This window comes from Sus scrofa, chromosome 9 (assembly GCF_000003025.6).
Source record: "Sus scrofa isolate TJ Tabasco breed Duroc chromosome 9, Sscrofa11.1, whole genome shotgun sequence".
Taxonomy (NCBI): Eukaryota; Metazoa; Chordata; class Mammalia; order Artiodactyla; family Suidae; genus Sus; species Sus scrofa.
The window spans coordinates 3,152,137-3,176,194 of record NC_010451.4 but is presented as its reverse complement, the minus strand read 5'-3'; the positions used below and the strand labels follow the sequence as shown (position 1 = coordinate 3,176,194).

Here is a 24,058-nt window from a genome sequence, read left to right as displayed (position 1 = left end):
CCCTCGCTGTGCGCTTAGGTCCGGGCTACGCGGTGGGAGGAGATGCAGACAACGGGGTGGGCTGAGCATCCGTCGCAGCCTCGTCACAGTCGCTCCCTGGCCCGTGAACGGCGACTGACGGCCTTTAGCAACAGCAGAGAGACTGAAGCGTCCCCTTTCCTCGGGAACCCTCCTCTTTCTTTTCCACTGTCAACCAAGCGCCAGGCTGCTCCTCGCGGGGGGCTTAGTGCGGGGTCAGGACGGCCTTTGGGATAGACGAGCCCTCTGTCCACGTTCCCATCACGACTCTCTCCCCCGTGGGAACAGGGAACAGAAGTGAGTTGCAAGTAAAGCCGTCTGAAATTGGTTAATACCCAATATTTTCGACGCACACACATCATTCTCTAGACTGAATTTTTTTTCTTTTCTACCTAGCACATTTTTAAGTTTTTAAATGTCTGCTTCATTGAGACATGCGTGACTGAAACTCCTTCTTGAATTATGCCCAACAAATGCTGCTATCCGTCAGTCAGAGATGATAAAATCAGGGCCGTATGGCAGCAGAGCTGGAATACAATGCCCGCAGGGAACACGCGCCAGGTTTGACAGTTTCGCTCTTGAAATTATCTGCCAGATACATTAAAATCCCCTTGGGAAAGTCAAGTCTCAAACAATGAAAGGAAGGAAGGAGTAGACACAGGACAAAGGGGAGAACTAAGTCCCATCCTGTCCTGATGGGTGGGGGGATGAAGGAGTGGAGACCGGCACGGGGTCGGGGGGCATGATAACATCGGCCTGGTCCGGGACTTCGGGCTGGAGCAGGAAACTGAGGTACTGAAGGCAAAGAGGCTTTTGCCCTTTTGCGGTTGGGACTTTAGACGGGAACTGCTTCGCAGCACGGACCTACTGTGACCCCCAGGGCCCAAGAAGGCAGAGTGGCACGGACAGGGAGGTGCGTCGCCTGACCCCCACATGGTGTGGAAACGGAACTGGCTGTTAGGCTGGATGGAGTACAAAGCAGAGAGCAACTGGGGTCTGTAGCTCCAGACAGGGTTGTCTGGGGGAGGCCAGACTGGAGGGAGGGGCGTGGGCCCTGACAGCTGAAAAAGACGGGACCACGCACTCACAGGCCTTAGAAGCACATGCTGGCAGGACGCCCAGGTGCGGAACTGGGCCAGGCAGACCCAGAGCAGTCCAGCCCGTGCACACCCCGGAACCAGTACTAGGCTGGGGACCCCTTCCTCTGATATTACCGAAGCCCTTCTCCCTCCATCCAGATGCCACTTTGGAGGGAAGCAAAGGTCGAATGTGGAATTCTGGGCATGTATTTCGGAAAGAAACAGGAAACCTAAAGAGACTGGACCAAATTCCTCTCTTCCTATCCAGTGCCGGGGGTGGGGGATAGGAGGGAGACTGGTGAGGAGAATCAGATCAGGAATTGAAAAGGAGCCAAATTGCATCTTCATCCCCAGAGTTGTGCGGACAGCTGCGTCCCGCTCCGTACACCCCCTGCGCTAACAGTCCAAAGATGAGAGAGCTCACTGACCGGTGCTCTCTCGCTCACCTGAAACGCGTATGTGCTCAGCTACTCAGTCTAATTTGAAAGCTACATGCAGAAATAGGATATATAGGGGGAATGTCTGAAATAGAAAAAAAAAATGCCAGTTTCGCCCACTAATGCCCAAGAAGCTCTGGTTGCTCTCATATAGGTGTGATTATTATTATTCTCTTTTATGGATCGAGAAGCAGATGCAGATTCCCAGGTCACAAAGTCAGAGCCAGTTTTTTTTTTTTAACTTTATAGTATATATTTCTTTCTTTAAAGAAATTTAGTGTGTAGTTCTTACAACCAAGTAATACCTGGTTCTTGTTCTAGGCAGCGTACACTGTTATTCGGGCTTCAAGCTCTCACTTCACTTGACATGCTTTTCACATTCTTTTCTCACTTTGTGGGAGGAAACTGGACCCATTTTAGGCCATATGACTGTGAGCCCGAGCTCGAGGGCCATGGAAGGAAAGGCATTTCGAATTAGAGAACTTTAAAAACTTCAGGATGACAAATCCTCTTGGATGGTGCCTAAGACAGCACTTCACACGGAGCTTTTACCCGCACGGAATAATCTAGTCAGCACTGGGCACCGTCGTCACCAGCCCTGAGGATCTAAGCCATGGTTTAGAAGGAAGGTTCCGGCACCTGCTACCGAAGAGAGCTTTCTCTAGGGGTACGGGAGCAGGTGGAGGAGGCCCCTCTTGTTTCTGGATGGACAATGACCACATCCCTGGGCAGAATCAGGTGCTGGAAGACAGGTTGGTGCCAGCCCTGGAGGGAGTGACATGGGCCTTTTGAGGGAACAGATTAACCCATTTGGGGAGCAGATCCCGCCTGCCACACACCAGGCAGTCGAATAGTCACTTTCAAACCGTCGTCCTAACAATCCTGCGAGTCTCGTCAACGCCCCCTGCTCCCCCAGCCCTGCTTTTTTTGCACTTTTAAAACTGAAATACAGTTGATGTGCCATATAAATGTTATATGTGAACAAGAGAGTGATACACAATATTTATTTGGTTACTATTTGTTTGTTTTTGGCTGTGCCCAAGGCGTGCAAAATCTCCCAGGCCAGGGATTGAACGCGAGCTACAGCAGTGACAACACTGACTCCTTAACTGCTAAGCCACCAGGGAACTCCCAGTGATTCACAATTTTTAATGGTTATACTCCATTTGCAATTAATAAACATTTAGAGCCAGTTTTGAATGCAGGCGTTTGTCTCCAGAACCCATTCTACCTGCCGCATTCTACTGCCTCTAACGTAACAGATGCTGGGTGGACAGTGGAAAGCAAGACTCCTCCTGCTCTGCTGGTGGACAAGTGAAATGGTTTATTCTGGGGAGCAAACTGGCACTTAGTGAAACTGGTGAAATACACCATGTCCTAGCCATGCTGCTCCCCGGTTTATTTCCCAGAGAGTCACACAAAAATGAGCTGGGAAGGGGTCTATCCTACTCCGCTTTCTAAGAGTTTTGTGTCAGACTGGTATTATTTACATGGTTGATAAAATTCCCCAATAAAGGGAGTTCCCATCATGGCTCAGCGGTAACAAACCCAACTAGTAACCATGAGCATGCGGGTTCGATCCCTGGCCTCGCTCAGTGAGTTAAGGGAGCCGGCGTTGCCTCGAGTTGTGGTGTGGGTCACCGATGTGGCTCGGATCTGGCATTCCATGTGGCTGTGGCATAGGCTGGCAGCTGCAGCTCCTTCAACCACTAGCCTGGGTACTTCCATATGCTGCAGGAGTGGCCCTAAAAGCGTAAATAGTAACAATATTCCAATAAAGCCCTCTGGGCCCAGGGTTTTTTATTTTTCTGAGGAAGTTTTTAATTACAAATCAGTTTCTTTAGTAGATAAAAGGGTAACAGGCTTTTTACTCTTGAGTCTTCAGGGTTATTTATATATATATTATTTATATATTCTGGATACTAACCCTTTGTCAGATATGTAGTTTGCAAATATTTTCCCTTCAGTCTGCAGCTTCCTATCTTAATAGGGTCTCTCTCAGAGCAAAAGTTTAAAATTTTTAACACAGTCCCAGTTGATCAACGTTTTCTTTTATGAATCATGCTTTTGATGTCAAGTTTAAAACTTTTACCTCTCCTTAGATATCAAAGATTTGCTCCTGTGTTTCTTTTCTCAAGGTTTGGTTATTTTATATTTTACATTTAAGTCCGTGATCCACACGGAGGTTGTTTTGGTTCAGGTGTGAGACTAGGTCAACAGGAAGATTTAGGTACGTGCGTGTGTGTATGTTTTTGCCTCTGGCTGTCCAAGCTCTTCAGCTCCGTTTGTTGGAAAGGCTGTCTTCCCCCCATTGACCTGTTTTTGCATCTTTGTCCAAAATCAGTTGGGCATAACCATGGGTTTCTGGGTTCTCTACCCCGTTCCCTATAGTTTCCATAATTTCTGTTGAGAACTCTGCTCTCATTGACGATTGTTTTTGCCCTTTTTCTTTGGCTCTCCACTAAAGTTTCTTTCTCTTAGTTTTCCAGAGTCTAATTATGGCATGTTTTAAATGGACTTATTCATGTTTATTCTTTTTGGAGTTCACTTGTTTCTTGACTCCATATGGATTTCTTACCAAATTTGGGGCGTTTGCAGCTATTTTTCATCAAGTGCTTTCTCAGCTGCATCCCTTTTCTCATCTTCCTCTGGGATGTCAGCGATATTGTGTTAGCTCTTTGGTGACAGGCCCACAAGCTCCATCCGTTTCTTTCAGTCCTGTTGTTCAAACTGAACAATTTGTGTTGCATTTTTTGTTCTCCTTTTAGTTATTTATACTTTTCAGTTTTTTGAATTTCCATTTAGTTCTTGTAGTGTCTGTTTCTCTGGCAAGATTCCCTAATCTGTGTATTCATTGAGGCTGTATGTTCCTTGAATTTCTTTCTTTTTATGGACACACCGGTGGACATCCCAAGCCAGGGGTCAAATCAGAACTGCAACTGTAAGCCTACACCACAGCCATGGCAACACCAGATCCAAGTTGCATCTGCGGCCTACACTGCAGCTTGCAGCAACACCAGATCCTTAACCCACTGAGAGAGACCAGGGATCGAACCTGCATCCTCATGTATGCTACATCTGGTTCTTAACCCACTGAACCACAATGGGAACTCCCCTTGAGTTTCTTATATCTATTTTTCCTTTCATTATTTGGACACATTGTAAATTACTACTTATAATTTCATATTTTTATAACAGGGCCATTATTCCTGTTTATTGGCATGTCTGGTAATTTGGGTTGAAAACTGGGTATTGTTGATACTGTCGATACTGTACTAAATTTTTGTTGTTATGTTCTGAAGATTTGTTGGGGTTGTTGTAGAAGGCGTTTTGGGGTGGGGATGGGCTCAAATGCAAATTTTGTATTTCCTGTGTTATGCATTCAACAGCTGCTCTGTCTGCTTGGCTCTTTCGGCTTCCAGCAGCTGCTTTTCCCGCCCAGCCTTGGCGCACCTCGCCTGCAATGACCTAGTTTAGTCACTGGCCAACAATTTGGGCAGATCTGGGGGCTCGCCTCTTCTACAGCTTTGCTTTGGGGATTTTCCTTTTAAATTTCCTGCGACTTTCCACTGGCAGACCCTGTCCTCGGACACTTCAGCCACCACCCACGCTGGACATCCATTTGCAATGCACTCGGGCAAGAAAGCAGCAAATGTTCACGCCTTAGCCAGGGCATTTCTGTCATTCAAGGATAGACTCCTCGCCGTGTTCTGCCAGCTTTTTTTGCTAGGTCCCTTTAAGTAACCCTGGGCAAGTGTAATTCAGTGGTCGTCCACGATGTGGACAGAGCTTATGCCCACACCTTGGTTTCATTCCATAGACCACTCTCTCTCTCTCCAAATTTCTGCTCTTAAATTTCCAGTGGCTTTACTAGCCCTGAACTCTGTCCCCTGCTATTTTGAGCCACTGAGGGTGTGGTTTTCTGCCTCTGGAACTGGGGATAGGGTTGGGCTGGGGAAGGAGAGCTTTCAGACAGAAAGACCACAGAAATCACAGCTCTTACCCACTGCAGCTGCAGGCCTTCAAAGGTAAATTCTCCTCGGCTTTCTGCTTGCTTTTGTTCACTTTCCAGGGCCCTCAAATCACTGTGTTTTTGTTTGTATTTTGTTCAGATTTTACAGTTGTTAACTATGGGAAACCTGGCCTGACTAATTAACTTGAAATGTGGAACCAAGAATCATATATACCTTTTTAAGAGACCATTTATAAGAAAACTCTTCTCCCATTATTTTGTGGTCAGAAGGATTTGGATTGATTATTTACTTATTTATCCATCTCTCTTTTTAGGGCCGTACCTGCAGCATATGGAAGTTCCCAGGCTAGGGGTCGAATTGGAACTGCAGCTCCCAGCCTACACCACAGCCACAGCCATGATAGATCCAGAGCCATGTCTGTGACCTGCATCCCAGCAAACAGCAATGGTGGATCCTTAACCCACTGAGCCAGGCCAGGGATCCACCTTGCATCTTCATGGGTACTAGTTGGGTTCTCAACCAGCCGAGCCACAACGGGAACTCAGATTTGGATGATTTAAATGTCCTTAACTAGAGGCCTGGCTATGTTAAATGTTCTAAATAGAAACACACCTGGAACACTAAACAGACGCCAGCTACAAGTATGTACTAGATTCCAGGGGCACAGTAACAGGCAAGCCCCTGCCCCCTTGGCATTTATATTCTAGTGCGGGAAAAGACATAATAATTATATAAACACATGAGCATGCTATTTAAAAGGTGCTGATAAGTTATTTAAAGAAACACAAAGCATAGTAAGGCCGCAGCAAAGAAAAGCATTGGCTAGAGAGCAACTCTCTGATACGCTGGCATTTTACAGACACCTGCAGTAAGCGTGGATGTCAGCCGCAAAAACATCTATGGAAACACTCTTCCAGGTACGTGAAATAATAGTGCGACGCCCTGAGGCGGAGGCGTGCCTGGAGTAGTGAGTAAACAGCCCGACGGGCCGCGTGGCCGGGAAGGTGTGAGCGAAGGTGGGGCGGGTGAGACCCACGACTGGGACCCAGATACTACGGGGCCTTTCCGGCTGTGGCCAGAGCTCTGGGCTGTACCGGGGGAGACGGGACACCGCCAGAGCTCCGGAGAAGAGGGAGACGAGTTACAGGGACACGCAGCACCATGGAGAGAACCTGAACGCATTGTTTTGAGTGGGGAAAGAAAGATTTATAGGAAAATATCATTTATGTTCACTCACAAGCAGATAAAAAAAAGTCCTATACAAAATATTATCAAACTGCTTTCATCAACACATAAAAGGACATCATCAACTAAGCTGATTTTATTCCAAAGATTCAAGGTCGATTTTACAGAGGGAAATAAATCTTTTGCCTGCTATGCTGACAGAATTTTTTAAAAGCTGTGATCGTTTCAATTAAGAAGCTGCATTTGACAACATTCAAAATCTAAATCATGATACAAATAATACCAAATAGAGCACATTATTAATCTGACAGCTGTGAATCAGAATCTCACTTCAGACAACACACTCAGTGATGAAACAGTGAAAGCTTTTCCTTCAAGTCTGTGAATGGTTCAAAGACTTCCACCCAAACCACTTTCCTTGCACAGGGTGGTGGATGTCCTGGCCAGTGAAGATGAAAGAAATAAATGATATAAAACTGGAAAGGATGAAATAAAACTGATAGGATATTCAGAGATGATATATCTGTATTATTTTACAAAATAAAAGAATACAGATAAATTATTACAGTCAGTGAGGTTATTTAACAAGGATGATGCTCCACAGTCCACATACAAAAATCTATTTTTAGCGCCACACCTGTTCCCAGGCTGGGGGTCCAATGGGAGCTGTAGCCGCCAGCCTACACCACAGCAACGCAGGATCTGAGCCACGTCTGCAGTCTACACCCCCAGCTCACAGCAATGCCGGATCCTTAACCCACTGAGCGAGGCCAGGGATCGAACCTGCAACCTCAAGGTTCCTAGTTGGATTTGTTTCCTCTATACCACGACGGGAACACCCGGTTGTACCTCTATACACAAGCAAGCAGAAAATGAAACTTCTGAAGATCCCATTTGCAAGACATTTGAAAAAGAAACAGTAAATGTCAGGAATAAATCTAACAAAAGATGTGCGAGAAGAACTTAGCACGTAAATCTATAAAACATTACGGACAGCAATTAATTCAGTGGAGCACAAAGACCAAGGAATTAGAAGCCCCAGTATTATAAATATTCCAGTCTGATCTATAGCACAAGAAAATCCCAGCAGGGTCTTTGGGGAGCTTGACAACCATGGAAACGCCAAGGGCCAGCAACAGTCTTTTGAGAGAAGAAGAATGTGTGGGACTTGCTGTATCACATACTAAGACGCATGAGAAGCTACTGCAGTTTAAAAAGCGAGGTACTGGTGTGAAGACGGACATAAACACCGAGGAATGGCTCAGGATGCCCAGAAACAACCTCACACATATGTAGAAAAAAGAGAGAGAGGTGGACAGCAACAGGAAAAAATTTTTTCAATGAACTCTTTGAGATTAACTAGATATCTAGATGGAATTAAACTTGGCTCCTATTCTAACCACACGGGAAAATCAGCTGCATATGGGTTGCAGCATAATGAAAAGCCAATACTAACACTTGCAGAATATAATTTAGTAAGATAACGTCATCATTTTGGAGTAGAAACGATGTTTTTTCTTTTGAGGGCCACCCCTGCAGCATGTGGAAGTCCCAGACTAGGGGTGGAATCAGAGCTGCAGCTGCTGGCCTACGCCACAGTCACAGCCACGCCAGATCCAGGCCAAATGTGCAGCCTAGGCTGCAGCTCGCGGCAACACCAGATCCTTGACCCACCGAGCAAGGCCAGGGAGCGAACCCGCATCCTCATGGATACTAGCTGGGTTCTTAACCCACTGAAGCACAACAGGAACTCCCACAAATGACTCTTTAAACAGGCACACACAGCACTAACCGTAAACAATGGATAAACTAGGCTACATTAAAATCAAAACCTTCGGTTCGTCAGCAGACACCCATTAAGGGAGTGAAAAGGCAAACCACAGAAGAGGAGACGATTGAACAGCACATACAAGCAAAGGGGACCGTGGCCTGTGTGTGTGTGTGTGTGTGTGTGTGTGTGTGTGTGTGTGTGTGTGTGTGTGTGTAGAACTTCTCCAAAAATCAACAAGGAAAAGACAATCCAATAGGAAAAAAGGGCAAGAGGCTTGAACGAGCACTCGACAGAAGAGGGTTTTCAAACACAGAGGGGGACCCATAGGTCAGTCCCATTAGGAATCGGGTAAATGCAAAGTTAAACCACATAACCTAACACTGTACGCCGGAACTGGGGGGGATCCCACGAGAGAGCAGACAGACGCATTGAGTGACCTCTCACGTCGCTGGCGGAGACGGTATGTAGCTGAACACTCTGTGAACAGTCTGCGTTTTCTATTAAAAGCTGAGGACACACACAGCTCACGACCAGTCTTCCTCGCAGCCACATTCCCAACAGAAACACGCGCACTCCAGAGGCACCTGCGGCCCCTTCAGAGCAGTGCTATTCGTGGAAACCGCCCACCAGTGAGGACGCGGCTCATGCTCTGCTTCTCTTCCTTCCGGGGCCGGCAGGAGCCCATGTCCTGACCATCTAGGGAGCTTTATGGGGCGGTGGGTCCTGTTTCGGTCAATTAAATGGGCAAAAAGGATGTGGCACATCTGGGCTGACGCTTTTGCACAGGGGGTGGTCTAGTCTCATTGCCCCCCAGTGATTATGGAAGCGGGTCCTGCAGCGGGGTTTCATTAGTTTAGGTACCTGAGTCCCTGCCAATGTGCGGCACTAGTCAAAAATCATCCTTTGTGGGGTTAAACCATTACTATTCAGGGTTTTTATCTCCTGCAGCATGACCCAGCCCATTTAACCCAAATGTACACCAGCAGTTGACTCAATCAATAAACTGGTTTCTTCACAGAATGGGATATTGTTACAGAAATAAAAATGAATGAGGGAGTTCCCACTGTGGCACGGTGGATAAAGAATCCTACTGCAGTGGCTCAGATTGCTTCAGAGGTGCAGGTCTGATCCCCAGCCCAGCGCAGTGGGTTAAAGGATCCCGCATTGCCACAGCTGTGGCACAGGTTGCAGCTGCGGCTCGGATTCAGTCCCTGACCTGGGAACTTCCATATGCCATAGGTGAGGCCACACCAAAAAAAAAAAAAAAAAAGGAGTGTAATTCAGCTGCACTCAACTCACAGACGAATCCCATAAACCTAGTGCTGAGTGAAAGAGGTCAGGCACATAGAAACACACCCCAGGTAAGTAGGATTTCGGTAGGGATGCTTAACTAGTAAGACTGCAGGGAAAGCGAGGACACGGATGTCGTAATAGCCAGGGTGGTGGTAACTTTGCGAAGTCAAGAGAATAGAGTTGCTGAGGTTCGGGAAGGGACTTAACAGAGAGGCTCTGGGTGTTGACAATGTTCTGTTTCTTAGTTTGGGTGGTGGTTCCATGGGTGTTGCCTTGTGATAAACCACCAGGCTTCACATTTGCTTGCTTTTCTGGATGGGCGTTATTATTATTTTTACTTTTCTGACCTGTTCAATTAAAAGGGATTTTAAGAAAAGTTACTAGTCGCTGTAGCAACAAACCAAGAATATAGTGCCCCCAAAGATACACATTTATTTCTCACTCACACGAAGGCCAAAGCAGAGGTTCCTGAGGTGGGTGGCTCTGCTCCAAGTGATGCTCAGACTCCTCCGGGCTTTTGGCTTCATCATCTCCAACGGGTAGCTTGTGAGGTCAAATGCGCCAAGGCATCAAGTTGGCCAAAATGGAAAAGACATGGGGGACTGTGCCCAGGAAAACGTGGGACCACGTCAGAGAAGCAGCACACCCCAGCTCCACTGCTCTCCCACCGGCTAGACTCAGTCTCATGGCCACACTGGAGAACAAGGGAAGCTGGGAGGGTCCTGCTGATCCCCAGCAAGAAGCAAGCGGGGTATGGAACAGCCGGCAAGGCCAGTCTCTGTCGCAACATCCAGGTACCAAAACCACCATCTGGTTTGCCAAAGACACCCAGGCATCCACACAGCCAACACACGGCGGCAGAGGAACAGACGTGCCGAATAAAGGAAAGTGTCACAAAGAGCAGGAGAGCGGCCCTGCCCGAGCCGATCCTAACACAGCACCATCGACTCCGAGGAGGAGTAACGCGACTCTCAGCCTCAGTCTGCGGACCAACAAGCGTGAGAGCAGAGTCAGGCAGCAGTGGTGCCAGCAGTGCCAGCCTTTCCTGCCCGACTCCGAAGGGCGGCCTTCCTCTGCACTCGTTCGTCCTCCTGTGGCTCCTGTCTGTTCTCTAAGCCTCGCTCCCTGGACTTGCCAGTGCTTCCGAGTAACTTAACCTCCAGGAATTTTCTTCTTAACTACTTTATCACAGCCAGACTTGTAACAGAGTAGATTTATCTTACCTGCTGAACCTCCAGTCCCATGTTGAACTTCAGCCGCCCAGGAGGCGTCCTTCTTTGGGGCTTGCTGTGGCGGGAATGCTGCTGCGGAAAGCCCGACCCCTAAACGCGCCTCCAGCAAAGAGCCACGCAGCGGGAAGACAACCCTCACTTCCCAGATCTCCAAGGAGCGCACCCACCTGGGGGAACTTACTTTGTCCTTGGAACCCCAGCTGCAAGGATTTTAACCTCTCAAGACGGCAACCAGGGGGGCGGGTGCATTTCCTGTGGCAGATGCTCTCAACAGGCTACTTCCCAGCTGAGAGCAGGCATCTGGATGCATGAGCAGCTGCACGGGTGATGCTCGTTACTCACCCATCTCCTTCTGGCTCCTACACGCTTCTGTCTCCCGGGGCAACACACCTCCCTCTCGACTCCCACCCACACACACTGGCTCTGCAAATCCTATTTCCCAGAACCCAAGGCCAGGTGGTTCTGTTAGGTACCGCCACAGGGGTGCCGCAAAGGGGAACGGAGAGTGAAAGAAGGAGGGGGGTGGTATTCACACCTCCTTTCCAGGTGCCGTCAAGTTCCCCCAGCTGCAGACACCTGGCTCCAACTACCAGCTTCTCCTCCACTCTGCAGCAGCTTTGCCACACTTCTCAGTGGTACTGGCAGATCTGCCCCCGCTTGGCCGTCAGCACCCTTGAGGTCATGCCGTTCCTCAGACGTTCAAGGAGCTTCCCCCACAAAGGTCTGAGTACTGACCAGCCAGCAAGGGCCCCTTCTCTGAGCTGCTGGTTTGATAATCATGTGCTTCTTCCCTTTGTCTTCCCAGGTTACCTGAATTCTCCAGCTACTACTTTTTAATGACATCAGCGTCGTCTTCTGACGCGTTCGGCTTTCTATCACTTGTAATCAATTCTCTGCATTAAATGCCCTCTATGTGAAATACTTACTGTGGTTTCTAGCTTCCTGACTGGGCCCTGATTGATACACGGCTGAGTATTAAAAACAGTTGAATAAAAGGAAAAAAATAAGAAATAAGGTTTGTTGATAATACTCCATAAAAAGCCTGCAGGTGCACACAGGAACTATTCATATTTTAAAAGAATCCTTGCACAAGAGGATGTTAAGTACAGGTGGTCGATAAATCCACGTAGGATTTCCTCTAGGATAATAACGCCGACACGGAGACCACCAACCTTCTTCTTGTATGTGAGGTTAGAAATGCAGGAGTTCCCACTGTGGCTCAGCAGATTAAGAACCCGACTATTGGAGTTCCTGTTGTGACCCAGTGGTTAACAAACTCGACTAGTATCCATGAGGACACAGGTTCGATCCCTGGCCTCGCTCAGTGGGTTAAGGATCTGGCGTTGCCACCAGCTGCAGTGTAGGTCGCAGACACAGCTCAGAGTCAGTGTGGCTGTGGCTGTGGTGTAGGCTGCCGGTTGTAGCTCCAATTCCACCCCCAGCCTGGGAAGTTCCATATGCCTCAGGTGCGGCCCTAAAAGACCAAAAAAGAAGAAAGAAATGGAAGCTTTAGTGATGGGAATTTTTTGGAATAAAGAGAACTTCTCCCTGAATGGCAAAGCAGTGGTGCTGTTCCCTCCCTCCTAAGCCAAGGGAGAAAGACTCCAGCAGAAGCCGAAAGCCATTTCATGTTCCCATGAGAGGGACAGACCTTGCAGCCACTCAGCCTTACGTTCTCCAGCGAGAGGCCGGCTACACTCGGGACCTTACAGACCCAGCTCCATGCGGCCCCTGGGGGATCCTGCAGCAGACGCTTCCTGGGAGGAAGTAACCTGAATCCCTTCTGAATGGGGTTTGGACCCAGAGACCTGGCAAGCTCAGAGGCGGCTGGGTAGAGGGAGAGGAGTCAGCTGCTGGCGAGGCTGCATGTGGCTGTTCGGCAGCCCAGGCACACACGCGGTCTGTGGGCTCCCAGAAAAGCAACCAGGCTTAAGGAGGGCAGCTTGCCAGGGTGAGGGGCTTGAGCCCTGGCAGGATAGGTACGCGGACAGGGTCTGAAGCTGAGGAGCCGACGGGGAGTGAGAGCGGAGCGTGGCCAGGAAGGAACCAAAGCCAGCAAGTGCACCCGTCCCCACAGGGGGCTCCAAAGAACCCCAACACCCCACACCCTGAGCCAACGCTGAAGCCTGTCTTCGTAGAACACACGGACGGAGCCCAACAACGCTAGTCTTTCTGCCTCCAATATGCCCTCGCCCATCCCAGTGCTGGAAGTGACCCAGGAGGGAAAACTGAGTGGAGGGCAGGCTTCCCCACCCCCACCGGGCTGGGGGAGAACAGCCCTGACCAGAGGAGTGGCCAAGTGATCAGAAGGCAGGGGGACAAATAGGCTCACAGATGGGCCTGGCCACATAGTGGAACATATTTACACCACAACACTAACGATGCAGAGGAACCCTTGAGGTAAAGCCCCAAAGGCAGGGCTGTGGCAACCGCAGGCTTCTGGGAAGGGTAGCAGTGGGCAAGGCCTCTGCGCAATCAAAAGCCACTAGCTTGTGACCATGAGAACCGAGGGGCCAGGGCATCACCCACCCGACTGCTAGCCCCCTCCAACTGCTGAGCCGGTGCCAATAACCAGCATCCATCAGGCTTCCGGTTTCAGGAGAAGAAAAATCTGATCGTGTTTTAAGACAGTCTTCAGTGGGATTTTTTTTTCTTTTTCTTTGGCCACCATGAAGATGTAACGGATAAAATCAGTACCTCAGCTTCCTCATGTGAGCGTTTTTCCCCCCAACTAGGACTCCAGTTCTTAGAACGGGGAAGCGTTGACTGGCATCTGGCGAGACAACTAAACAGCTGAAGCCCCTTGAAGGAAACGAGGGGGGCTGTGTGATCGACAGTAGGGGGCACAGGTCTGTGCAGGGAAGACTTAGCAGCGCGGCTGCTCTGCGTCACTCCCCAGACGACCAGTGCCAGGGAGGTTACCCCTGTTCAAAGCCAGTGTGGATTTCCTGGTCCAGCCACTCTCCTCTAAGCAGGGATTCGAACATCCCGGCGTCTCCATCGTCAAAACACGCGTGTCGAGGCCGCCCCGGAAGGCAGAGGCAGGGGTGCCGGTGTGGAGGCGGCGCATCTCCGCTGCCCCTGCCCTGGTCTGGAAGCGAAACCTCACCCCTTCTCACGTGCCACGGGCCGGGCCCCATCTCCATGCAAGGAGCCGGGAAACATCGGACACTGTGTCCGGGAAAAGGACATTTCGGTGAGCAGCCAGCCCGGTTTTTTCCACAGAAGGTGCTGCTGCTGTGAGGCTCAGGAGGAGGCAAATGAACTGGCCAGGAAAGGAGCATCTTGGGAGGACGGCGCAACAAGTGACAATCCAGGAGGAAACATCACACAAGTGCAACAACGCAGAAGGAGCCACAGCTCTCAGCTCCTAAGGCTTAAAGAATGAAATGCTGGCCCACGTGGCGAGAGTTTCCTAGAGTTTCGAGTTTCCTGCAAAAGGAGTTGGCGAAGATGCAGCTGAATAAGGGAGGCCTGAGCAAGACCACACAGGGCCTGGGAAGGGGCCGTCTTTTGTTCTCAAAGCAATGAAATCCATTGATTTTTTTGTTTTTGTTTTCCACATGTTAGGGCTGTGGAAAACAATGCTGTGGCATAAGGAGGTTCCCAGGCTAGGGGTCCAATCAGAGCTACAGCTGCCAGCCTACACCACAGCCACAGCCACATAGGATCCGAGCCACATCTGCGACCTATACCACAGCTCATGGCAATGCCAGATCCTGAGCGAGGCCAGGGATCGAACCCGCAACCTCATGGTTCCTGGTCGGATTCGTTTCTGCTGCACCACGACGGGGACTCCCCATTGAAGAATTTTTTGTTGTTGTTGTTGTTGCTATTTCTTGGGCCGCTCCCGCGGCATATGGAGGTTCCCAGGCTAGGGGTTGAATCGGAGCTGTAGCCACCGGCCTACACCAGAGCCACAGCAACGCGGGATCCGAGCCGCGTCTGCAACCTACACCACAGCTCACGGCAACGCTGGATCGTTAACCCACTGAGCAAGGGCAGGGACCGAACCCGCAACCTCATGGTTCCTAGTCGGATTCGTTAACCACTGTGCCACGACGGGAACTCCCCCATTGAAGAATTTTAAGCAGAGAAGCGAGGTATCCGATGCCCATTTTAAACCGCTCACTTGGCTCTGGGGACAGAAGTGGGAGCAACAGGACCAGTAAGGTGACTTCTGCGGGAGGGAGTTGACTCTGCTGCCAGGTGGCCAGCCTGGGAGGGCGCAGGGACAGAGGGCGACCTGAGCAGAGGTCGCTGTGAAAACCCACAAAGGGCCTGTGCAGTCCCCTAAGCGCTGGAGTTACTGGAGCTGAGCGGCGGCTCCGCCAGAGCACGCGGCCTCCTTGGGACCCGAGTACCTCAGGGCCGTGTGACAGGGACGAAAGCGGAGCCCGCCCCGACGGCAGAGGCCCTGAACCTCTAAAGGGACATACGCCGAGGGAGCCGCGCACAGACCGCTCCCAAACCTGGCCCGCTCCTGTCTCTCACCCCCTCCTGGCCGTTTGTGGGACGCGTCTCCTGCTGTGGAGAAAAGCAGCAGCAAGGCCAAGACTTCAGCGCCTTCTCAGTTCACGGATGTCTTATGATCAGTTTAAGATACAAACCCAAAGTCAAGTGAGCACAATGTCTAAACCGGCGCCTCCTGTGCCTTTAACTACTTCTGCCTCCCAGCTCCGCTCCACTTCAGTCAAGGAGCCTGCGCTGGGGAAGGAGGGACCCTCTGGGCGCCCCCCAAGAGCTGCTGACTGCTCTGCACCCAGCTGCGAAGCAGGAGGGGAGAGGGTTCCTGCTTGACTGGCGTTTCTGTGCCCCAGGCCAGGGCTCTTGGGCCCTCTTCTGCAGCCCCCTTGGCCCCGGCGCCTGTAGCTTTATTCTGGGTGGTCTGCCCCTCCCTCCCGAGCCCACGAGGCGCACCCCTGGCTTCTCTGTGCTGACGTCGCCACCTTCCAGACCCTGAGCGGGCCTCTGTTCGCCGCTGCACTTCCAAGGCAGGAGTCGGGCTCCAGATTCCCCATCCCTGGGCTTTGGGGATAAATACCTCGAGCTTCCTGAATGGTCCCAGTGGAGTCTCCAGTTGGACCCCTTCCCACTCCCGTGTACCGCGTACTAGGACTCTGGCCTCCCGCTCGCAAACTGTTCCTTAAACTGGCCTCACCGCGGCTTACACAGCGGCGTGCTGTGACTTCTTCAGGAAACACACCGTCCTCTCTTCGGTCTAGACTCCCAGCGTCAGACACCCAAGCCCAGGCAAGAACCTGAACGGGAGCTTGTCCTGAGGCTGATGATGGAGCGGGGAGGACCCGACTCAGGAGAGCCCTGCTTGCAGAATCCGCGGATGGAACCGTGGCGGCTGGGCTGAGCGAGGGGGAGCCGGGGGCCCGCGTCAGACCCAGAAAGATATTTACTCAGGTGGCTCGAGCCAGGACAGGCAGAGAGAGAATCCAAATCACAAGTAAGGGAGGCGGCGGAGCCCAGCGGTCCTGCTGAGCACGGTGAGAGACCAGGGGAAGCGAATCGAGGCCTAGGGGGATAAATGGCACCGGAAACAGAGACACCGTAAAAGGAGCCGTGTGTCTTACAGCGAGGGGCCCGGCTCCTCCAAAACAGGCCTGGGATGGACGGCTTGAGCCTCCTGCCCCGTGGAGCTGCCGTCACAGCCGTCTCCCCAGGGGATCCCGACCAGCTGGAGAGGACGCTCAGGGTATTGGATCTGGGCTGCCCAGCAGCCAGCCCCACTCACCAGCCTCACATCCCCCCCGACCGGAAGCCTCTCCAGTGGGCTGTGCGATCCTTCTGACATCCGTGCCATCCAGCCTCTCCCACCCTTTGTCTGCACATCTCCTGGTCCCGCCCCCTTCTTCAAGGGGTTGGCACCTGCTACGAGCCAACCGCAACCATCACCCTGGAGAACTGCCAAGTCCATGCAGATGCCCTCCCAGGCCCTGAGCCCTGCGCGCCTTCACCAGTCTCCCTGGAGCCTCCCTCGCACACTTCCCGGGTCCTCTCCCCATAACTACACTCTGGACACTGCCATCGCCTGGCGCTGCTCTGCTTCCCTATGGGAACTATTCTGAGTTCCAATTTCTGAGCCCAGCCTCCCAGGCTCCCAGACTCCTGGTCCAATTACTGCCAATGCAAGAGCCGGCTCCCGTCTGCACTCACACATCTGTTCTATAAAATTCCGTGGTCCGGCACTGCCATCGCTGACTTGCGAACGGTCTGAGCCTCCTCTGCTCGATTTCACTTCAATGGGGCGGCAAGGTTCCCATCCCGGGTGATCCCTCAGTGCTCACTCTTCCACTGCTACACCTACATTCCTGGGCAGGCCGAGCTCCCCCACTGGGCTGGCTGGGGTCACTGATTCATGAACGCCGCCCTGTAAGTTCCAACAGGCCCTCGACATTGCACTGCAGTCCTCTCCTGCTGCGATCTGGCTTCTCGCTCAACTTTACGGACCTTTCAACAGCATCTGACAGCCTCCCCATCCCTTCCGTGTGAAGTCCACTCCCCTGGTTTCACTTCTGCATCTGTGGCCAAACCTTCTCAGCTTGTCACCTTCACTGGTTTATTCTTCTTTCCCAGACTTCACATGCTCCTGAGAGCTCAGAGCCCTTTTCCCTTCTCCTTAATCATACTCTGGCCATCTTGCCTGTCCCTATGACCGAAGCACCTCCTCCAGGCTGCTGAGTTTACGTCCCATTTCCAAAGGACAGTCAGGTACCGAAAGGCCACCACCCTGAACGGCATCACTAGCCAACCAGCTGCCCGAGCCAGACGCCCGAGCCGTGCTTCAGACCTTCTCTCTCTAAGCCTCCGTGTCCCTCGTTCTACCTGCAGAGGTTCTCCTGCCTGCCTGCCTCCTCCATCGTCTGAGGCATCGTCAGGTGCCCTCATCGTGGGCCTGAACCTGGGTTCCTGCGACACCCCTGCTTTCATCAGTCCCACTCAGCTGGTCCCTGTCACCTCCTTAGAAGAATCTCAAGGGACCAGCTCTGGGAACACAAGGATAAAGACGAGCGAGAAGCAGCCGACGGCACAAAGCAATCACCGCACAACATTTAAATCCTGAAGCCGCACTTTGCACACAGCGCTAAGAGTGCAGGTGCACACGCCAGCCCTGCTTTGGGAGTCCTGGAGAAGGAAACCACTGGCCCGTCTGGAAGGAGGAGTAAGACGCTGCCAGTCAGATGAGCATTCGGCAGAGAAGCCCACGCCGAGGTATGAGCTACTCTATCTGCTAAACGCTTCCCAGTCCAGCCTCCAAACACGCTCTCTGGTCTACACAGACTGCCCCTAGCATCCCCCCCTTACCGGAGGCACCTAACTGGCTCAGAGCCCTGGAACCTGCGTCCCAGTGGTCACCTGCAGGTCTTGCTCTTTGAATCAGGTAAAACAGGCTGTGTTTTATGCTTGGGCCCACGGCACAGGCCTTCCAGAAGAGGCCAAGGACTCTCAGGCAGGTCATGACCCAGCACTGGCTGTCCTTGGACAAGGTGGTCTGGGCGCCCCCGGGCAGAAACAGACACACCCCCTGCCAGCGAGGAGCCTGATGCCACCCTGAGTGGCACCAATCAGCTGTGATATGAAGAGATCCAGACCCTACCCCACCCCTTCCAGAAACAGCTCAGAACCCATCAGGAATCTTTAAGTACCCTATACAATTAAGAATGTTGAAAGGCCTATCTTGAGTTCCCCAAGTCTTTCTCAGTCAACAGATGCATTCTTTACCCTTCAATCCCTAACCATGCCTGGCGAAGATCCTTAGAAAACAGTCTGGCTTATAACACACAACAGTCACAGCTACAGTAGTTTATCGAGCACCTCCTGTGTACCCAGCCCTGGCAACACGTTTCCTCGTTAATCCACACAACAACCTCATGAGACAGGAATCCTAGCATTTTCCAAATGAGGAACGTGACTTTCAAGATTCAAAGACTCCTGGGGGAGTTCCCTGGTGGCTCAGTGGGCTAAGGATCCAGCACGGTCACAGCTGTGGTGGTGAGTTCGATCCTTGGCTCAGGGACTTGTGCATGCCACAGGCGTGATCAAAAAAAAAAAAAAAACCCTCACCAACCAACCTAAGGGTAAAAGACTCTCGGCAATAAGCGGCAGTCCTACCTGATTCCAAAATCTATGCTCTCAGCCTGACACACATCAGAGCCCCAGGACTACTCCCCTACCAGGAGTAGTTCGGGCCATGAGGCTCCAAAGATGGAGATGAGAATCAGAGAGGTATTCAGTACAGGGGCAACCTGGAAGCCCAGCCACAAGGGTGGTGGCACCAGTGCCCCAGAGCCAAGAAGCGCTGCCTTAAAGACCTGGACAGGATCAAGCTGCAGGAGGAGCTGGGGTGAGCTCGTCCGCAGGTGGGAAAATGAGAAGAGAGGAAAGGAAAGTGCTAGGACAGGAAGCCCATGGGCTCCTGAGAGACGGAAAGAGGAGCCTAACCCAGAGATGCCTAGAACCCCAAACCAAGCTTTCACGACTCCGAGGGGCCCTGTAATTCCAGATACCGCCGTGTTCTCACGATACGCTCCTTGTTCTTCAGCTGCAGCCCAAACGACCTTACACTTCCTGGAACCAAGAAGCCTTCATTAAAGCAAGACTGAGCCAGGGCGCTCATTACATTTTGCTTGTGGGACGGAGGAAGGGTGACCACGTCCTGGGTCACAGCCTGGCCGGGAACAGTCTGAGCCTGGGGTTCAAGATTTGCCTCCCTTTCCAAGGGGGGTCCAGAGGTCACCTGCGCTTGTAGAGACAGGGCTGAAGCTTCAGGCCTGCGAGTTGAGCCTTGGGCCCTACCCGAGGGGGCCCAGTCTTTTGAAAGTCGAACAGGAAGAAATGGCTGTTGGTCAGGTCCTGGGGGCAGAAAAGACCCAATGAGCTCTAAACCCTCACCCCGGCTCCTCAAAACACATCCATCCATGTCCCGCCCCTGCTCGGAAAGCTGCCCAGGGCTCTTGAGTGAACTGTGCTCTCCGTGAGCTGAGGCCTGTGTCTGGCTCCGACCTCCTTCCTGAAGCCCGTCGCCCAAGGGCCACCCGTGAGACAAGAGCAGGGACAGACCTCTTTGGGCCCTCACCTTGGAGATGACCTTGAAGCCCAGTTTGGCGACAGCCCCCAGGAAGGTCCGAACATCTTCGAAGCGGCTGCTGACCTCAGCCACTTTCAGGAGACCCCTGAGAAGGACGGAAAGTTCCAGTGAATGCACCGACACACACATGCACGTACACCTGCTCCTGCGGCCTGCGGCTCCTACCCTGGCTTCAGTACGCGATTGGCCTCCTCTAGGAAGTCTCGGATGTTGGTTCCCATCAGTGAAAGGCAGAACACGGCCACGTCCACAGACGCATCCTCCAGAGGCACCTGCGGAGAGCGGGAGTGTGGCATAAAGCACGTGACCCAGGGAGGAGAAAGCACGTGACCCAGGGCTAGGGTGGGGGCAGGGAGGGCGTGTTGAGATCAGCACACGGGGTTGATCTCAAGGGACTACCTGGGCCATGTCACACACGGTGACCCTGGGGTCCAGGGAGGCCAAGTCAAAGCAGTGCACAGGATTCCGGATGCTCGAGGCCAGGCGGCAATCCCCACAGCCAAAGTCGGCCACCACCAGAGACGCAGGCCTGGGAGTGGGAGGCAGGGATGGCTCGCGGGCGGGGTCCCAGCCGGGACCGAGCCGCCTCACGCCTCACGTGCCCCACCCCTCACCGCTGGCGAAGATCCCTGGCGATGCGGTCCACGGGCTGCAGCGGCCACTTCCTGACCTGGCTCTGGAACCCACGGTGGTACAGGAGGAAGGCCTCGGGGTCTTCCTGGAAGAGGCGCTGCGCGGCATGGCTGGGCTGCGAGTACAGCTGTTCGTTGAGGTAGCGGAAGCGGGCGCCGTCCAGCCGCTGGGCCATGCGGGCCCTTAGGGCCTCGGCCCGGGCCCCGGGGCCATCTGGCCCGGCGGCAGGAGGCACCTCTGTCTCCTGGGTGGGGGCAGGGGCCGGCTCCGGAGGCTGGTCCGGGGGCTGAGGGGGGCGAAACTTGTTCTTCTGTCTTCGCTTATTCTTCTGCCGGTTCCGCCACTGCTTGCGACTCAAGGTGCGGGGGGGTTCAGAGGAAGGGGTCTCAGGGCTTGGCTTGGTGGGGTCATTTGCAGCACTAGAATTCCAAGCTTTAGGACCTGCAGGGAGGGAGACAGGAAGGCATATCTGAGGCAAGATCCCCTGAATCGGCACGTCATCCTGGTCACACCCCTGTGCCTGAGACAGACTGTGGATGAAAGGGCTGCTGCTGCTTCTTTTTTTTCTTTCTTTTTCAGGGCCGCACCCGCAACATAAGGAGGTTCCCAGGCTAGGGATGGACTCAGAGCTACAGCTGCCAGCCTACACCACGGCCACAGCAACGTGGGATTCGAGCTGCATCTGCGACCTACGCCACAGCTCACAGCAGCGCCGGATCCTTAACCCACAGAGCAGGGCCAGGGATCAAACCCGCATCCCCATGGATACCAGTCGGGTTCTTAACCTGCTAAACCACGACAGGAACGCCTGCAAGTACTTCTTATTCCCTAAGCCCAAACCCTCTGGTGGCAGCCCAGCTCTGTCCTACATAGGATCGGCCGACCCCTGCCCTGTCCACACACACTAATACCTGTTTGGGCAACACTGCCCAAGTGCTGGGCAGGATCTGCAGGGGCCCGTTTCTGGTGTTTCCTCTTTCCTGTCTCTTTGTTAGCAGAGTCTCTGCCACGAAGAGCCCCTTCGTGGCACCTGTTCCTTGCCGCTTCCTCTACCTCAGAGTCACTGCCAGGCGGGCCCCGATTTTGACATTTCTTCTTTCTTTTCTTCTCTCCTTCGGGAGAAGCACTGGCACATAAGGCCTTTTTCGGGTGTTTCCTCTTCCTCTCCACCACTTCCTCCTCCTCAGAGTCACTACCGGGCAGGCTGGGGGGCTGCCGGGGCAGAGCTGCTGCCTCCAGGACCCTTAATGTCGCCAAGAGCCGGCGGCGCTTGGATCCCTGGGGGAGACAAGAGTGAGAGTGGGACAGGAGAACGGCTGGGGCCTGCGGGTCAGAGAGGGACCCGACTCAGACGCCGGGTGGAGGCATCTGGATTATTCCCAGGCAACCTAACTAGCCTGTCACCATCCCCACCTTTGGGAGGCTGGAGGTCAGAGAAATCACCCACCCCACGAGCTTCACTGTGATGAGGCACTAGAGTTCTCCAGAGACGTGTGATGAGGCCACGAGCAACAGGACCAAGGCCAGCGACCAGGAGTTCCAACTCTTCAGCTCAGGCTTTTCCCTCTAGCTGGTACCTTTATTTTACTTTTGGCTGTGCCTGCAGAATGTGGAAGTTCCTGGACCAGGGATCAAACCCGTGCCACAGCAGCAACCCAGGCCACTTCAGTGACACCACCATATCCTTCATTCGCTGTGCCATAAGGGAACTCCTAGCTGGTACCTTTCGAGAGGTAAGGAAGCTTCTGAACACAGGAGTGACAGGATCACACTCATGTGTATTAAAGAAGTGTAGAGAACAGGAGTTCCCGTCGTGGGGCAGTGGAAACGAATCTGACTAGGAACCATGAGGTTGCAGGTTCGATCCCTGGCCTTGCCCTGTGGGTTAAGGATCCGGCGTTGCCACGAGCTGCAGTGTAGGTCAGACGTGGCTCAGATCTGGCATTGCTGTGGTTGTGGTGTAGGCCAGCAGAGTGTAGCTCTGATTGGACCCCTAGCCTGGGAACCTCCATATGCTACAGGTGCGGCCCTACAAAGCAAAAAAAAAAAAAAAAAAAAGAAGAAGAAGAAGAAGAAATATAGAGATCAACCTGAAAGGGGAAGGAGTTCCCGATGCTCAGGGAGTTAAGAATCTGACAGAATGTCGATGAGATTGTGGGCTCGATCCCTGGCCTCACTCAGTGGGATCCAGTGCTGCTGCAAGCGAAGGCATAGGTGGAAGATGTGGCTCAGATCTGGTGTTGCCTTAATTGTGGCTGTGGCGTAGACCAGCAGCTGCAGCTCCTATTGGACCCCTAGCCTGGGAACTTCCATATGTCGGGGGTGTGGCCCTAAAAAGAAAAGAAAAGGGGGGGAGGAGAGAAGCTGTAGCAGAGCCCAGGGGTTGGGTTACAGCGCTGGGCTGAGAGGGTGCAGAGAAGGGAGTAAAGCAGGTAGAGGCCGTGCCGAGGCGGACTGGAGGGTAGGAAGAGCCTGAGAGTGGGGCAGAGGCTTGAAGAAGAAGGGCTACTGCCTGGGGCCGTTCCGGGCTCAAGTCCTGCGGGGCCCTCCTAGGCCGGCACTTGCCTTGGAGGCCCTAGGGACCCTGGGCACCACCTCCCTTTGAAAGGAGGGACTGACAACCCCCAGGGCTCAATGACAGCCCCTCACTCGCTCCTCCTCTTTCCAATCACAGCAAGAACCAACGACCTCAACACGGAAGTCCGAAGAAATCATCCCCCAGCTAAAATCCTCCCTCGGCTTCTTTCTACCCTTCCTTATACGCGGAATTTCTAATCCAGCTCTCCAACTTCTGGGGCATCGCCTCTCACTCTCGGTGTTCCCACCGCCCGGATTATTTCCTGGGCGCGATCCTAGCAGGACAGGCTCTCCTGCGCCAGGGTGCTCCGCACGTGCTTCTCGCGTCCAAGAAACCCTCTCGGCTTCACCTCCCGCCCGCCAGCCCCCTCAGTTCCCACGGCATTTTCCTTCGGAAGCCCGGGCCCTTCGACCTGCCGCGGGGCTGCCGCCGCCCTCCCCCAGCCCGCCCGCCGCGCCCCTCCGCTCCGGGGTCCGCCCGCCCTGCGCGAGGGGCCGCTCACCTTGGTGTGCGAGGCTGCCGGGGGCCGCGGCCGTAAGGGCACCGGCCGGGGGTCCGGGACGGCCGGGGCCTCCTCGGCCCACGCGGGCTCCTCAAACATGCGGCCGGGAGGCGAGCTCGGGGGCCCGCGCGCCTCTCCACGTGCGCAGCGCGTCCCGGGGCTCCCGGCGCGCAAGCCGCCCGAGCGCCGCCGGGAACCACCGAGTGCCGGCGGCGGCTAGACAAGCCGGCGCGGCGCCGGGGACCATCGAGTTCAC

The 24,058-nt window shown here is 53.2% G+C and overlaps 1 protein-coding gene across 1 annotated transcript; it reads right to left on the bottom strand.

The window, feature by feature from the left end:
* On the bottom strand, nucleotides 6,815-24,033 carry RRP8 (ribosomal RNA processing 8, methyltransferase, homolog (yeast)). The gene is made up of 7 exons (XM_003357134.4): nucleotides 23,803-24,033; nucleotides 21,634-22,000; nucleotides 20,704-21,163; nucleotides 20,489-20,618; nucleotides 20,255-20,361; nucleotides 20,078-20,174; nucleotides 6,815-19,854 (listed from the first exon to the last, which is right to left on the bottom strand). Exons 1-7 carry the CDS (start codon nucleotides 23,899-23,901, stop codon nucleotides 19,735-19,737), a joined length of 1,380 nt encoding a protein of 459 aa, XP_003357182.2. The 5' UTR covers nucleotides 23,902-24,033; the 3' UTR covers nucleotides 6,815-19,734.